This window comes from Acartia tonsa, chromosome 8 (genome assembly GCF_053477335.1).
Source record: "Acartia tonsa isolate MP-2025a chromosome 8, ASM5347733v1, whole genome shotgun sequence".
NCBI lineage: Eukaryota > Metazoa > Arthropoda > Copepoda > Calanoida > Acartiidae > Acartia > Acartia tonsa.
In genome coordinates, this window is record NC_137267.1 from 52,628,374 (window position 1) to 52,644,876 (window position 16,503).

Here is a 16,503-nt window from a genome sequence, read left to right on the forward strand (position 1 = left end):
AAGATTTCAGTTCAAAATTCATGATCGAATTTTAAAGCATGATAATTCTGCTTCAAAGTATTCCAATTGTGACGAGGAGTCACGTATCTCCTATCACAAAAGGATAAAGTCTGTTAACATACCAAAGCAGCCAACTGCTGGTGAGAGATCATTTCCTTGTATTATTTCTGGACACAATCACAGTGTAAATGAGTGTTCTAAATTCCTCAATCTTTCAACACAGGAAAGAGTTAAGCATAGGAAGGATTTCATATATAAATACTGTGCTGTTTGTCTCCAATCTTCTCTCTCATGTCATGGTGGTAAATGCACAAATATAAAATCTGTTCCAAAGATTTTATTATGCAGAGGGTGTAAATCTATGAATAAGATTAATCCTGAAAGACCATGTTATTCTGTATTGTTTTGTCTAACTAATTCACATGGAAAACCACCAGACTCTGAAATCCTCAAAGGTTTGGATAAATACATTCCTGGATTTAAGCCTAATGTAGGACAGAGAGTTTGTATGTAATGTTTCAAGAGTTGAAATGATTTAAAGTTGTCACCATCTGGTTGCATTCTGATTTATCTACTTTATTTCAATACCTATCAATTTATAATTTGTGATTTTAATTTCATTGTAATAATATTCAATCATTGTGTTTAAGTTGTCATTAAAGATTTTCTGAGGATTACCTTAGTATAAAAAAAAAAATTTAAAAATTTTGTTTTAATTGGATGTTTCAATTCAATAAATGCCAGTTTTATTAATTCTGAGGATAGATACAAAGAATACTTTAACAATTTTTAGAGAATTTTATCAGTAAAGGGATTATTAGGTACCTAACTGAAAATCTCCCAAGTTATTTACACTATTATTAATTTATGGTAAAGGTTTTTTAAACAATATAACCATAAAAATGTATTTCTATCTATTTGTTAGTAGAGGTTTTATTATAAATCTAACTGCAAGTGTGAGTTATTTAATGTTATTATAGTACAGGTTTTATTACAACCTAACTAAATATCATAATTATGATAAGTCTTATTTTCAGTAGAGGTTTTATGAAAACCTAACTGTAATAGTATAATGTATATATATATAATTGGTGTTATTAACAGTATGGGTTTTATTGAATAACCTAACTGCTTAAAAAGGATGTTCGCTATTGTAATGAAATCTTTGTTGCGGGAGTGTAACAAAATTATATTTGTTTAAATTATTACCTATCTCATAATATCATTTCATCACAAAAGACGACATTCAACCCATCAATATCCTACGCGGCATTCATTTATGTGCATCATGTTCTGCTATCAGCTGATTTTTGTTTACATGTACATACATTCAATTGTCCTTTGACTTCCAATGTGAAAGGGTTAAAGCTGAATTGTAATCATTATAAATATGTTGTTCTTGTTGTGATTAATAGTTTATTTTGTAATCTTTATGCTTTTAAGGATAGTTTGATTTGATTATGACTGACTTGTAATATTTTCAGACACTTTAAAGCATTCTTTTAGAACAATCTTAATGTCAAATTAGCTAAAGTTAATGTTCACAATCTTAATTATATATTCTATTATTGTCTAATTAAAACATATAAAACGTATCTAAATAATCAAAATCGTGGTCTCTTTATTTTCTATTCTAAAGGTAAGAATCCTTTTTCAAGTATATGCTTGTCTGTATAGATCCACAAGTAGTTTCTAGTCCTCCAGGTAAGAATTTCTTACTAAAGTAACAGGATGTCTGTGTGTCTGTCTAGATAAACATGAAGTTAACAAGTATATGCTTGTCTGTATAGATCCACAAGTAGTTTCTAGTCCTTCAGGTAAGAATTTCTTACTAAAGTAACAGGATGTCTGTGTGTCTATAGATAAACATGAAGTTAACAAGTATATGCTTGTCTGTATAGATCCACAAGTAGTTTCTAGTCCTGCTGGTAAGAATTTCTTACTAAAGTAACAGGATGTCTGTGTGTCTGTAGATAAACATCAAGTTAACAAGTATATGCTTGTCTGTATAGATCCACAAGTAGTTTCTAGTCCTCCAGGTAAGAATTTCTTACTAAAGTAACAGGATGTCTGTATGTGTCTGTCTAGATAAACATCAAGTTAACAAGTATATGCTTGTCTGTATAGATCCACAAGTAGTTTCTAGTCCTGCAGGTAAGAATTTCTTACTAAAGTAACAGGATGTCTATGTGTCTAGATAAACATCAAGTTAACAAGTATATGCTTGTCTGTATAGATCCACAAGTAGTTTCTAGTCCTTCAGGTAAGAATTTCTTACTAAAGTAACAGGATGTCTGTGTGTCTGTAGATAAACATCAAGTTAACAAGTATATGCTTGTCTGTATAGATCCACAAGTAGTTTCTAGTCCTCCAGGTAAGAATTTCTTACTAAAGTAACAGGATGTCTGTATGTGTCTGTCTAGATAAACATCAAGTTAACAAGTATATGCTTGTCTGTATAGATCCACAAGTAGTTTCTAGTCCTGCAGGTAAGAATTTCTTACTAAAGTAACAGGATGTCTATGTGTCTAGATAAACATCAAGTTAACAAGTATATGCTTGTCTGTATAGATCCACAAGTAGTTTCTAGTCCTCCAGGTAAGAATTTCTTACTAAAGTAACAGGATGTCTATGTGTCTGTGTCTAGATAAACATGAAGTTAACAAGTATATGCTTGTCTGTATAGATCCACAAGTAGTTTCTAGTCCTGCAGGTAAGAATTTCTTACTAAAGTAATGTGTCTGTCTAGATAAACATCAAGTTAACAAGTATATGCTTATCTGTATTGATCCACAAGTGGTTTAAATTCCTCCAGGTAAATGGATATATTACTAATAGGAGCTTACACCAAACTACCATGCATTCTAATAAAGTGAAACTTGTAGCTCGCTAAAATAACTCCGCGTATCCACCCCCGTTACCCCATCACTTCCCCTCCCATCGGATGAACGAACTGACCAATAAGTGATAAATTATCCCCTGTCATAATATCCATGTATATTCTACATCCATTATCTTTACTTTAGGTTCTGAGATTTTAAACTTTTTAACAAATCCACCAACTTCAAAACCTGAAGAAGTTTTTCAATACAGGTAAAAAGATGTTGTGCTTTCCCCTAATATTAATATCCACGGAAAGCTGTCTATAATAAGATGCGATAAATTATTCCTTTGCGTCACCACTTTAGGCTACCCATTTCCCAATGTAATCTAACCTAACATGGCCTAAATTAAGGAATAAACAAATAAACGAGAAGCTACCACCATATCAGTATTTTCAACTTCCAAAAAAAAGAGGGGTGGGGTTTTGTGCTCGACTAGTAACTTTGAGTAAAACCGCCTATTTTATTTTGATTTTAATAAAATTTCTTTTGATAAACATATAGAAACGAATAAATTAATTTGAATACTACCATTGCCTTTTATTCGCAAGTAAAGCATACGCCACGCACAATGGTTTACAAATGGTATTTTAAAGGCGCGCATCTCTGAGAGTTGATATTTTCTCTGTTTAAAGTTTATGTACGAGTTTTCTCCTCCAGGTTGTTTTTGGTCTAACTGGTTCTAATTTTCCTTTGTTTTTACACATCAAGGATTGATTGGTAATTTTATGTAGGGTTGAAAATCAAAATGTACCATCAACACTGACTTGGAAGAGAAAGGTTCTCTACCTAAATGATATTGGAGGTATATCTATAGTCCAATGGACACAAATTAAGTATAATATGTTTATAACATTCCTAAAAAAAACTTCTTTTTTTAAAACAAGGATGACAACGTCTATAAGTAAAGAAGCACAAAGAAATCATGGATGGCTAAAGTGAGGGGTCATAAAAAAAGAAAGAGAGAGAATATGTGATCACAAAGAATATAAATCATGAAACCAATCTTTTAAAAAATAGAATAACTAATACATTGAAAAATTGTTTACTAGATGGTAAATGGTATATTAAACCAATAATATAAGCAGTATATCTTAAATAGCTACCATAAAAAAAACACTTACCACATAGCATCGCTGCTAAAAAATTATTTTACGATAATTTTTTTAGGGATGCCACAATTTCAAGAACGGTGGATAGGTAAATCTATTTTGATTCTAAAAAAACAAGAACATATAAGAACAAACTTTTTATTAGCGAAGCTAATCTATAATTCCAAATCTAAGTCTTTTCGTTTGCTGTCAGTTAGAAACATGAAGAGGGATATGTGTTTTAAGATATTAAGTTAAATTTTTTTGGGAAGATTCGCTGTACCAATCAAATACATAATTTACAATGACATGTTTCACCTGTCTTTCTGACATATGTATGAATTATTTAGTTTGTGTTTAAAGATTTTCATGAACAAAAAGCATGTACTCTTACTCAATCTTACTCATTTGGCTGTTCGTCTTGGTCTTCAATATTGTCATCCTTGTTTATACTTTAGATGAACAGAGAACCCTGTTATTTGCCTCTGCGGATGAACTAGCAGCCAAGATACTGGATGATACCTTTCAAACTTGGGCTCAGAGTATCAAGTAAATATAAATAGATAGATAGATCAAGAAAATATAAATTTTTAGTTTTAAGTAAACCAAAAAAATTTTCTTTGCCATAAAACTCCATAATTAGATGAAGAAAATAAGATATTGGATGACGAAGCTTCCACAAAAAGCACAGGCGTTGTGTTAATGGATACATGATATCCTTATACTAAAGTAACAGGATGTTTTTCTGTGTATCTGTCTGTGTGTCTGTGTGTACCGAAGGATCTCGCTAACCGCTGAACCGATTGGGTTCTCCTTAACAGGGTAGATTCTCATATGTCCCGGGAAGGTTTATAACTATTTTGGGGGAGGGTACCACCACCCTCCCTAGAGAAATTAAATTTTTTTTAAATTTACCAATTTTAGAAAGAGAGTTCAACGAAAAGTAAACATCAAACGTAAATTTTTTTTAACTTTTTCTTTTAAAATCCAAAATAAGAAATTGAATTATCAAATTCAACTCTCCTCCTCAAGTGCCCCTAGAGGCCTCTAGGGGAGTAGCCGCTAGTACGTAGATATATTGACAGAGAATTTTTTTTTTGTAGATTTAGCTTGCTAATGTGGGCCTTATTTATAGGTCAGCTCGTTCATCCATCAGGAGAGGAGAAGATGGGGTGGCGTTATCCTCTTAAATTTTTTTTTTCAATTTTGAAAATTTGAGTAACCCCCTCCCCCCCCGACAGCGAATAACTATTTTAGGTTAGGTTATAGGCTAGGGAGCCGAGCGCTGCGTCTAGGCAGGCAAGGGGGCCGAGCGCTGCGACTAAGCAGGCTAGGGAGCCGAGCGCTGCGGCCAGAGTTTATAGTTCGCTGTCGGGGGGTGGGGGGGGGAAAGGGGGGGAGGGTACTCAAATTTTCAAAATAAAAAAAAAATTTCTATAAGGATATTACCGATGGGGTAAAGGGGCTGGAAGGGGGAAATCGTACATGAAATCTGGTGCAACATCAAAGTATTAATATTTAGATCCCTTTACGGAGAACATCATCAATTGACCTTGGTTGTGTACAATTACAATTCATATCTCAAAGCTGACAAAAATGCCCAGGTTAAATTTTTATTAGCGAAACTTTTCTGTTATTTACCTTAATTTCTGAGGAAATTACTACGGGCAGGGAGGGGACATTGGACTGTAAATTGTATTGGTGTCCAAACTTTTTTTAAAAACCACTTTCGTATTCATTAGCTTTAAAACTATGGGTACCTGAAAAGTTGATTAAAAATTGCCATTGTCAAAATTTTTAAACTTTTTCATTGTCTTATCCCTGAAGATCCTTGGTAAATTTCATACTTAACCCTTAACGGTCGGGGGGGGGGGGGGGGGGGCGCCCCATCCGGTTTTTTCTATCTCATTTTCTGTGTGTGAAAGATAAAGAGCCCAAACTGCTTGACTTTTTAAGTATGGGTATGACACATAACTGAGAGTTGGAATTTTTTGAATATCTCCATCCTGGCGGGCACAGGATGCCAGCAAACCTGGCAGGGTCATCCAGGTAAAGAGCAAAAAATTTTTTTTGACTAAAACAAAGCATTTTATCATACCAAAATACTAAAAAATCCTCTAGTAGTACATCCTTATATGAAATACAGGTGTTCAAGTCACTTTCAGGTTCCAGGTATGATCCTGCAGGTCCTGATCCTCCAGGTCTCCAGAAATCTTTAAAAGGCTCCTGTGGCCGTAATTTTTGACTTAGAGACTTCAAATTTATACTTAAGCTTTTCTTACATGTCTACATAACGTATTAAAATTTCATGAAGATCCGCCGCCGTTTTCCCGCCGACTGCGGCAGCTGGCAGCTGCCAAGTACAGCTGCGGCCGCTGAAACTTATATTTGATATTTCTAATGTAAAATTTACATAAAAATAAACATTTTCTGGAAAAAAAAAATTCTTCTAGCTTCAAAAATAAGAAAGTTACAGCCGTTTGAAATTTTTAAGTAAAAAAATACCTAAAAACAAAGGTTGTTAAATAAAAGGGTGAAGGAAGCGAAAATTGACTTAGACTTATAAAAGGTCGGAAATTCATTATCAAACCATGGACTTGCACAAAAAAATTTAGCCCTCTAGCTCTAATAGGAACTGAGATAATAAGGGGGGGCGTTGAACGCCCCCCCCCCCCCCCGACCGATTAAGGTGCGGCAAGGGGCCCGACTGTAAAGGGTTAATATATGTAATCAATATCTTAGTGAATGATTCATATTTGTTTATGCTATAATGCACACTAGATGTAATTTGAGAAACATACTTTTAGTTTTATCTAATCTCTGTGAATGACAATACTGCATACTTAAACTGGTGCAAAAGAAAGTGTAAATATAAGTGCTTAGCAGCAGATCGTCAGCCATCTAATAAGCCTCAGGGAAATCAATCTTTTAAAAGTTTAAAAATTAGTCGGAAGTCTTAACATAGCAATTTCTCCGTTCAAAAATATTGTCAAAGCATTCAAACGGGATTAATTTTAGACTTTAGTCGCGGCTGACGCGCGACTTCCGAGCCTTGGACTTTACCTTTCCTTAGATCTGAAAAATTGTAATCTTAATTAAAAACACTTGTTAAAAATGTATAGGTACCAATAAATCCTTATAATAAAGTAACATGATGTGGGTCTGTGTGTTTGTGTGTTTGTTTGTACCAAAGGATCTCGCTAACCGCTGAACCGATCGGGTTCTCCTCAACAGGGTAGCTTCTCATAGGTCCTGGGAAGGTTTATAACTATTTTCTTGGGGGGCGAGACACCCCAAACCCCCTCAAAAAATGAAAAATCCCCCCCCTCCCTCCTAAAAGCTTTTTATTTTTTAACTAAAATTAAAAATGAGGGGGGAGGCCTCTAGGGGCGTAGCCGCTAGTATATATTAAAATATTGATTTAGGAACGTGCTAAAAAAGCTGCAGTTAGAGGAGAATCTGTAAATATAAGGTAGATTTCATATTTTTGTATTTTATATATTTTATATATTTCATTGTTGTAAATATTTGGAACAACTACACCTATACAAATTTTAGACATTTGCTAAGCCTCTGCATAATACATATCACCTGTGACATTATTAAAACTAAACTAAAAAAATATTTTTTTCTTTAAAAGTTATTTTTACGCATAAGATTTTTCTATTGCCGCATTATCATGGGTAAAATGTGTCGAGAAAATTGCAGGGAGGGAGGGAATAATAGACTAGATATACATATATTACACTGTCTTTACCAAAGTTTTATAAACAGGATATCGAATTCGTAGGCTCTAAACTTTTTGGGTACTTTCATTGAATTTTGATTGTTTAGTTTTCGTACTTGCAGTGTCAAACTTTTCAACCTAGGTATGATTTCATTCTAAAGTAGGGTAATTTTGCATTCATTATTTGCGGATTTATGTCAATTTATCGTTCATTGTCTTATCCCTTAAAATCTTGGTAAAAATAATAGCTGGCATACAGATGTTTTTATCTTTTAGAAGGAATGGGAACCGAGTGTCGGATTATCTGTTTCAAGAAGCTTTGCTCTCACTGTCCATTGATTCTGTTATGGACTACAGAACTTTTGATAAAGATACTTCAAAGTAAGATTTTAATGTTATAATATTGTTCTTTAATGAAGCTTTGTAAATTCATGATAATATGCTTAGTTGGTTTGAATCTTATTTTTCCTATAGAACTCAACTTGTAAGGCTTGGTCTATTTAAAAATATTGGTAATGCTGATATAGAACTATTAGAAGTGGATAGTGGTGTGCCTCAAGGTAGCATTTTATGATCTATCTTCTTCTTAATATTTTTAATGTTAATCCTTATATAAAAGTAACAGGATGTCTCTGTTCATTGATTCTGTTATGGACTACCAACTTTTGATAAAGATTCTTCAAAGTAAGATTTTAAAGTCAGCGAGGGAGGGGACATTGGACTGTTTATTACACTAGTCCCCAAAGTTTTATAGTAATGTTTTCTTATTCGTTGGGTTAAACAACATTGAGCACTTTTATTGTATTTGATTGGTTAGTTCATGAAGTTGAGTGACAAAACGTTTCAACCACCAATTACAATCTACAGAAGGGTTAGGTTTGTGTATCATCATTAGGGATGTACATCAAATCATTATCAATTGTCTTATCCCTTTAGATCCCTGAATTATATGTGTTGTAGGGGCTGGAAGGATTGTGCTGGAATGGTTTTTCATCACACAAGAGCAGTGGCCGAGGCCCCAGAAAAACTTAAAAAGAATATTTCTAATTCAGCAGGTAATTTAAAGTCCACAATTTTTAGGAAGGGTGAAGACAGTAAATAACACTGGTACTCAAAGTTTTATACAAATACTTCCAAATGTATTTCAGAAATTAATTGAATAGGATTAGGTGATATAAATATTGTTTTTATAAAAGCTAAAAAATAACTTATGGACTTTCTTGTACTTAATTAAGAATTACTACACTTTATAAATTATACCAAACCATTTCAGCAATCAGAATGTTAAGTTTACAGTCGATAGGACAAGTCTAACTTGCCTAAATTATCTAAAAGAGCTGTATAAACCCTATATGTAGAAATGTTCGCTTTTAAAAATTAGAAATTACACAAACATATAATTTTTTTCTGTTCAGGATTTGAATTTTATGCAAAAGCGGATGTAAAGGATTCAATATCACCAAAGAATTTACTAGAATACTGGAAACAAGTTCTTATGCAGGTATAATAATTTTCCGGTATGGCTACGAAACCGATTAATATCCGCTGGATTAGAACCGGTTCTAAGCCATGTGGATGTAAAGGATTCAATATCACCAAAGAATTTACTAGAATACTGGAAACAAGTTCTAATGCAGGTATAATAATTTTTCCAGTATAGCTACGAAACCGATTAATATCCGCTGGATTAGAACCGGTTCTAAGCCATGTGGATGTAAAGGATTCAATATCACCAAAAAATTTACTGGAATACTGGAAACAAGTACTAATGCAGGTTTTCACTAACATATTATACCTATTTTGTTTATAGTTAGATATTTATTTATCACATCGTATTATAGACAGCTTTCCGCAGATATAAAATCAAATGTTTAGGCTGACAAAATTCGTATTATCCTATGATTTTTATTTTAATATTCGTGAAAAATTGTCTGTATTACGATGCTTTACATTTTTTTAAAATATACTGCAGTGTTAAAAACAAATTATTATTTTAAAATTTAATGTTTGTTTCTGTAAAAAGATTTAATTAATTCTAGGTTACAACTATGTCACTAGAAAGAGCAAATGCTATAGTTATGAGATACCCATCACCTTCTCTGCTTATAGAGGCTTATAGGTAATCTATATATTATTACTTGGATGTTGCACCAGATTTTCATGTACTCTAATAAAGTGAAACTTGTAGCGGGCTAAAATAACGCACTTCCATTTACTAATTGCCTCCCTTCCTACGAATGGATGAACGAACTGACCAATAAATGACCGAGGAAATAGCAAGCTAAATTGACGAAAAATATTCCCCTGTCAATATATCCACATATATTCTATATCCATTACAAATATCAATTTAATTTAGAAACTGTTCCAGCCATAAAGAAGCAGAACTATTGTTGGCTAATATTGAAATTAGAAGAGTAGATACTATAGTTGGTGGTACAAGGTATTTATCCTATTATAGAGAATTATTATTTTTGGCAAATATTGAAATTAGAAGAGTAGATACCATTGTAGGCGGTACCAGGTAGTTATTTAAAGGGAGGGAGGGGACATTGGGCTGATTATTATATGTTACTATAGTCCCCAAAGTTTTATGCTTACGTTTTCCTATACGTTGGCTTAACTACTTTAGGAACTTTTTAGATATAATTATAGCGAATTTTTGTTTAAACTTCTAAATAATGTTGAATACTTTTCTCCATATTTGTTAATGCTCGTTTGTCTGACTTTCTAATTTTACAATCTTTGCTTTTATGTATGTTGTCATCCTTGTTATTTTTGGAGACTTGGAGATGAAATTAGTAAAAAGATATATTGTGCCTTCACCACAAGTGACCCTCTTTCTTTACTAAATAAATAAAAACTAAATATGACAGTACCTGATTTTTCAGTATGGCAGATAACTGGTTCTAATCCAGGGGCTTATTTTAGGAGACTTGGAGATGAAATAAGTAGAAAGATATATTGTGCCTTTACTACGAGTGATCCTCTTTCTTTACTAAATAAATAAATAAAAAAGTGATAAAAACTAAATGTGATAATTGTTATTTATCGCATCGTATTATAGACAGCTTTCCACGAATATTAAAATAGAAAATAATAAAAGCTATTTTGTTAGTCCCGAGCAACCGAAGGCATGGGCTAGTAAAACTGGTTTTTATTGTATGATTTCTATTTTAATATTCGTGGAAAATTGTCTGTAATACGATGATTTTTCAGTATGGTAGAAAACTGGTTCTAATCTAGGGGACATTAATCGGTTTTGAAGCCAGACTGGAAAAAGGTTATTAACACTTTGTGATAATCAAAGTTATACCATACATAACAGTGCTTTCCCTCAAAGTGCCTAGTGGGAACAGAACCCCCACTCCTCCCCTTCTAACTTTTTGAATGAATTGAAACAAACACAAGATGAACAACCATCCATTTATTTTCAATATATCATCCTTATACTAAAGTAACAGGATGTCTATTTGTCTGTGTGTTTGTACCGAAGGATCTCACTAACCGATGAACCGATCGAGTTCTCCTTAACAGGGTAGCTTCTCAGGTCCCGGGAAGGTTTATAACTATTTTGGGGGAGGGTACCACCATCCTCCCAAGAGAAATCGCCCCTAGAAAAAAATACCCCTCTAAAAAAAGAGACTTGAACGAAACATAAACCAATTATTTCTCTAATTAGATATTTCAAGTAAAAAAAAACATTCAAAGTGCCACTAGAGGCCTCTAGGGGCGTAGCCGCTAGTTTAAATATAAAGTGGGATGGGGGTTCTATGCTATGTAGTAGGCAATTTGTGAAAAACTATGTAATGAAAAGTGATCTTAAATTATAGTTAACAAGTAACAAATGTAATATTAAAACCAGTTTTATAACCCCGAGGGGCCGAAAGCCCGGGCTAACAAAACAGTTATTTTTATTTTATGAATTTTATTTAATTATTTGTGAAAAATTGTTAGTATTACGATGCTATACATGATTTTTCAGTATGGCTGAGAATCGGTTCTAATCCAGCGTATATTAATCGATTCAAAGCCATACTAGAAAAGAATTCATATTTAACGTACCTGAAAATTATTACTGTGATGAAGGAAATCTGAAATGTTGACAATTTTCAGATTTTAATTAAAACAATGAGTGAGAACTAAAGATTATTGAAATGAGTTGGGAAGTAAAACCAGTTACCACTTGGTCCGTACAGGATGTCAGGTAAGGTTTAATTAGGAAGTAGGGGTAATTTGTTTATCATAATTGGAAAATAGATTATGGAAATGAGTTGGGAAGTGAAACCAGTTACCACCTGGTCCGTACAGGATGTAAGGTAAGGTTTTCATTAGGGTTGGGCCGGATATCCGGCCATTTTCAATATCCGGCAGGATACCGGATATTGAAACTATCCGGCCGGATATCCGGCTCTATAATTTTTTATACTTTACACCAAAAATCTCTGCTTTTTAAAATCTTAAATGGCTAGGTATAATTTTCTTATTATTGAAGCTAGAAGAACATTTTTTCTGAAAAAGTTTAACTTTATGTAAATTTATATAAGATTTCTGAAGAAATTTTTTTTTTACTACTTTAATATCTGGTAATTTGGCCGGTTATCCGGCCGGATATCCGGTAATTTGGCCGGATAACCGGATATTTGCCGGATATCCGGCGTTGGCCGGCTATCCGGCCGGTTACCGGATATCCGGCATTTGAAATCAGCCGGATATCCGGTATCCGGCCAAAAAAGTATCCGGCCCAACCCTAGTTTTCATCAATCTATCTATCCATCCATCTATCTATCCTTCAATCTAAGAACCCACCATTTATCCATCCATCTGTCTATCCATTTATCCATCCATCTCTTATCCATCTGTCTATCCATTTATCCATCTGTCTATCTATCCATCTATATATCCATTCATCTATCTTTCCTTCTATCTGTCTTTCCATCCATTTATCCATCTGTTTGATCATTCATCTATATATCCATATTTCCTTATTTATTAATCCATCTATTTGTACATCTATCCATCCATCTATCTATCTGTTAACAAGCCTTTCTATTCCACCAATTCCCATGTGATCATTTGAGGAGAGGACATTTTACTGTAATTATATTATATTGGTATCCAAAGTTTATTAAAACATCCTCGCATTGTTTGACTTTAAAAACTTTGGGTACTCTTTATAAGATCTTGAAAAATCAGAAAAACTTAAAGAAGTATACACACTTTTTTACCAATTATTTTAGAGAATGGTTGATACATAGTGACCTGGGACACCTAGCCCACCCTGTTTGTACAGAGAATATTTATATTTAGAGAATGGTTTATACATAGTGACCTAGGACACCTAGCCCACCCTGTATGTACAGAGAATATTTATATTTAAAGAATGGTTGATACATAGTGATCTAGGACACCTTGCCTGTATGTACAGAGAATATGTATATTTAGAGAATGGTTGATACATACCTAGTGACCTAGGACACCTTGCCCACCCTGTATGTACAGAGAATATGTATATTTAGAGAATGGTTGATACATACCTAGTGACCTAGGACACCTAGCCCACCCTGTATGTACAGAGAATATGTATATTTAGAGAATGGTTGATACATAGTGACCTAGGACACCTAGCCCACCCTGTATGTACAGAGAATATTTATATTTAGAGAATGGTTGATACATAGTGACCTAGGACACCTAGCCCACCCTGTATGTACACTTTACAGAGAATATTTATATTTAAAGAATGGTTGATACATAGTGACCTGGGACACCTAGCCCACCCTGTATGTACAGAGAATATTTATATTTAGAGAATGGTTTATACATACCTAGTGACCTAGGACACCTAGCCCACCCTGTATGTACAGAGAATATTTATATTTAGAGAATGGTTGATACATAGTGACCTAGGACACCTAGCCCACCCTGTATGTACAGAGAATATTTATATTTAAAGAATGGTTGATACATAGTGACCTAGGACACCTAGCCCACCCTGTATGTACAGAGAATATTTATATTTAGAGAATGGTTGATACATAGTGACCTGGGACACCTAGCCCACCCTGTATGTACAGAGAATATTTATATTTAGAGAATATATAGATACATAGTGACCTAGGACACCTAGCCCACCCTGTATGTACAGAGAATATTTATATTTAGAGAATTGTTGATACATAGCGACCTGGGACACCTAGCTCACCCTGTATGTACAGAGAATATTTATATTTAGAGAATATATAGATACATAGTGACCTAGGACACCTAGCCCACCCTGTATGTACAGAGAATATTTATATTTAGAGAATGGTTGATACATAGCGACCTGGGACACCTAGCCCACCCTGTATGTACAGAGAATATTTATTTATATTTAGAGAATGGTTGATACATAGTGACCTTTGACACCTAGCCCACCCTGTATGTACAGAGAATATTTATATTTAGAGAATGGTTGATACATAGTGACCTAGGACACCTAGCCCACCCTGTATGTACAGAGAATATTTATATTTAGAGAATGGTTGATACATAGTGACCTAGGACACCTAGCCCACCCTGTATGTACAGAGAATATTTATAATTAGAGAATGGTTGATACATAGTGACCTAGGACACCTAGCCCACCCTGTATGTACAGAGAATATTTATATTTAGAGAATGGTTGATACATAGTGACCTAGGACACCTAGCTCACCCTGTATGTACAGAGAATATTTATATTTAGAGAATGGTTGATACATAGTGACCTAGGACACCTAGCCCACCCTGTATGTACAGAGAATATTTATATTTAGAGAATGGTTGATACATAGTGACCTAGGACACCTAGCTCACCCTGTTTGTACAGAGAATATTTATATTTAGAGAATGGTTGATACATAGTGACCTAGGACACCTAGCCCACCCTGTATGTACAGAGAATATTTATATTTAGAGAATGGTTGATACATAGTGACCTAGGACACCTAGCCCACCCTGTATGTACAGAGAATATTTATATTTAGAGAATGGTTGATACATAGTGACCTAGGACACCTAGCCCACCCTGTATGTACAGAGAATATTTATATTTAGAGAATGGTTGATACATAGTGACCTAGGACACCTAGCCCACCCTGTATGTACAGAGAATATTTATATTTAGAGAATGGTTGATACATAGTGACCTAGGACACCTAGCCCACCCTGTATGTACAGAGAATATTTATAATTAGAGAATGGTTGATACATAGTGACCTAGGACACCTAGCCCACCCTGTATGTACAGAGAATATTTATATTTAGAGAATGGTTGATACATAGTGACCTAGGACACCTAGCTCACCCTGTATGTACAGAGAATATTTATTTATATTTAGAGAATGGTTGATACATAGTGACCTTTGACACCTAGCCCACCCTGTATGTACAGAGAATATTTATATTTAGAGAATGGTTGATACATAGTGACCTAGGACACCTAGCCCACCCTGTATGTACAGAGAATATTTATATTTAGAGAATGGTTGATACATAGTGACCTAGGACACCTAGCCCACCCTGTATGTACACTTTACAGAGAATATTTATATTTAAAGAATGGTTGATACATAGTGACCTGGGACACCTAGCCCACCCTGTATGTACAGAGAATATTTATTTATATTTAGAGAATGGTTGATACATAGTGACCTTTGACACCTAGCCCACCCTGTATGTACAGAGAATATTTATATTTAGAGAATGGTTGATACATAGTGACCTAGGACACCTAGCCCACCCTGTATGTACAGAGAATATTTATATTTAGAGAATGGTTGATACATAGTGACCTAGGACACCTAGCCCACCCTGTATGTACACTTTACAGAGAATATTTATATTTAAAGAATGGTTGATACATAGTGACCTGGGACACCTAGCCCACCCTGTATGTACAGAGAATATTTATATTTAGAGAATGGTTTATACATACCTAGTGACCTAGGACACCTAGCCCACCCTGTATGTACAGAGAATATTTATATTTAGAGAATGGTTGATACATAGTGACCTAGGACACCTAGCCCACCCTGTATGTACAGAGAATATTTATATTTAAAGAATGGTTGATACATAGTGACCTAGGACACCTAGCCCACCCTGTATGTACAGAGAATATTTATATTTAGAGAATGGTTGATACATAGTGACCTGGGACACCTAGCCCACCCTGTATGTACAGAGAATATTTATATTTAGAGAATATATAGATACATAGTGACCTAGGACACCTAGCCCACCCTGTATGTACAGAGAATATTTATATTTAGAGAATTGTTGATACATAGCGACCTGGGACACCTAGCTCACCCTGTATGTACAGAGAATATTTATATTTAGAGAATATATAGATACATAGTGACCTAGGACACCTAGCCCACCCTGTATGTACAGAGAATATTTATATTTAGAGAATGGTTGATACATAGCGACCTGGGACACCTAGCCCACCCTGTATGTACAGAGAATATTTATTTATATTTAGAGAATGGTTGATACATAGTGACCTTTGACACCTAGCCCACCCTGTATGTACAGAGAATATTTATATTTAGAGAATGGTTGATACATAGTGACCTAGGACACCTAGCCCACCCTGTATGTACAGAGAATATTTATATTTAGAGAATGGTTGATACATAGTGACCTAGGACACCTAGCCCACCCTGTATGTACAGAGAATATTTATAATTAGAGAATGGTTGATACATAGTGACCTAGGACACCTAGCCCACCCTGTATGTACAGAGAATATTTATATTTAGAGAATGGTTGA

At 34.3% G+C, this 16,503-nt stretch overlaps 2 protein-coding genes across 12 annotated transcripts in view; both read left to right on the forward strand.

Moving 5' to 3' along the window:
- The window catches only part of LOC145327302 (structure-specific endonuclease subunit EME1-like), a 19,021-nt gene extending 7,204 nt beyond the window's left edge, over positions 1-11,817 (forward strand). The window contains exons 5-17 of one of the 6 annotated variants that reach the window (XR_013882143.1): positions 3,027-3,093; positions 3,617-3,687; positions 4,053-4,082; positions 4,432-4,522; positions 5,496-5,577; positions 7,399-7,445; positions 7,977-8,081; positions 8,661-8,755; positions 9,116-9,201; positions 9,740-9,819; positions 10,060-10,143; positions 10,632-11,042; positions 11,485-11,817. Coding sequence is in view for 5 of the 6 variants with exons in the window: in XM_080170932.1 (XP_080027058.1) it covers positions 3,027-3,093; positions 3,617-3,687; positions 4,053-4,082; positions 4,432-4,522; positions 5,496-5,577; positions 7,399-7,445; positions 7,977-8,081; positions 8,661-8,755; positions 9,116-9,201; positions 9,740-9,819; positions 10,060-10,143; positions 10,632-10,710 (917 nt within the window). In the remaining variant the exon portion in view is untranslated. The other 5 variants (XM_080170932.1, XM_080170933.1, XM_080170931.1 and 2 more) reach the window with 5 other exon arrangements.
- A 7-nt stretch (positions 11,818-11,824) lies between these two features.
- Positions 11,825-16,503, forward strand: part of LOC145327301 (ceramide phosphoethanolamine synthase-like) — a 34,427-nt gene continuing 29,748 nt past the window's right edge. For all 6 annotated transcript variants that reach the window (XM_080170924.1, XM_080170928.1, XM_080170927.1 and 3 more), the window contains exon 1: positions 11,825-11,907. In XM_080170924.1, coding sequence (XP_080027050.1) covers positions 11,858-11,907 — 50 coding nt within the window. In that variant the 5' untranslated portion in view covers positions 11,825-11,857. The remainder of the gene's footprint in view (positions 11,908-16,503) is intronic.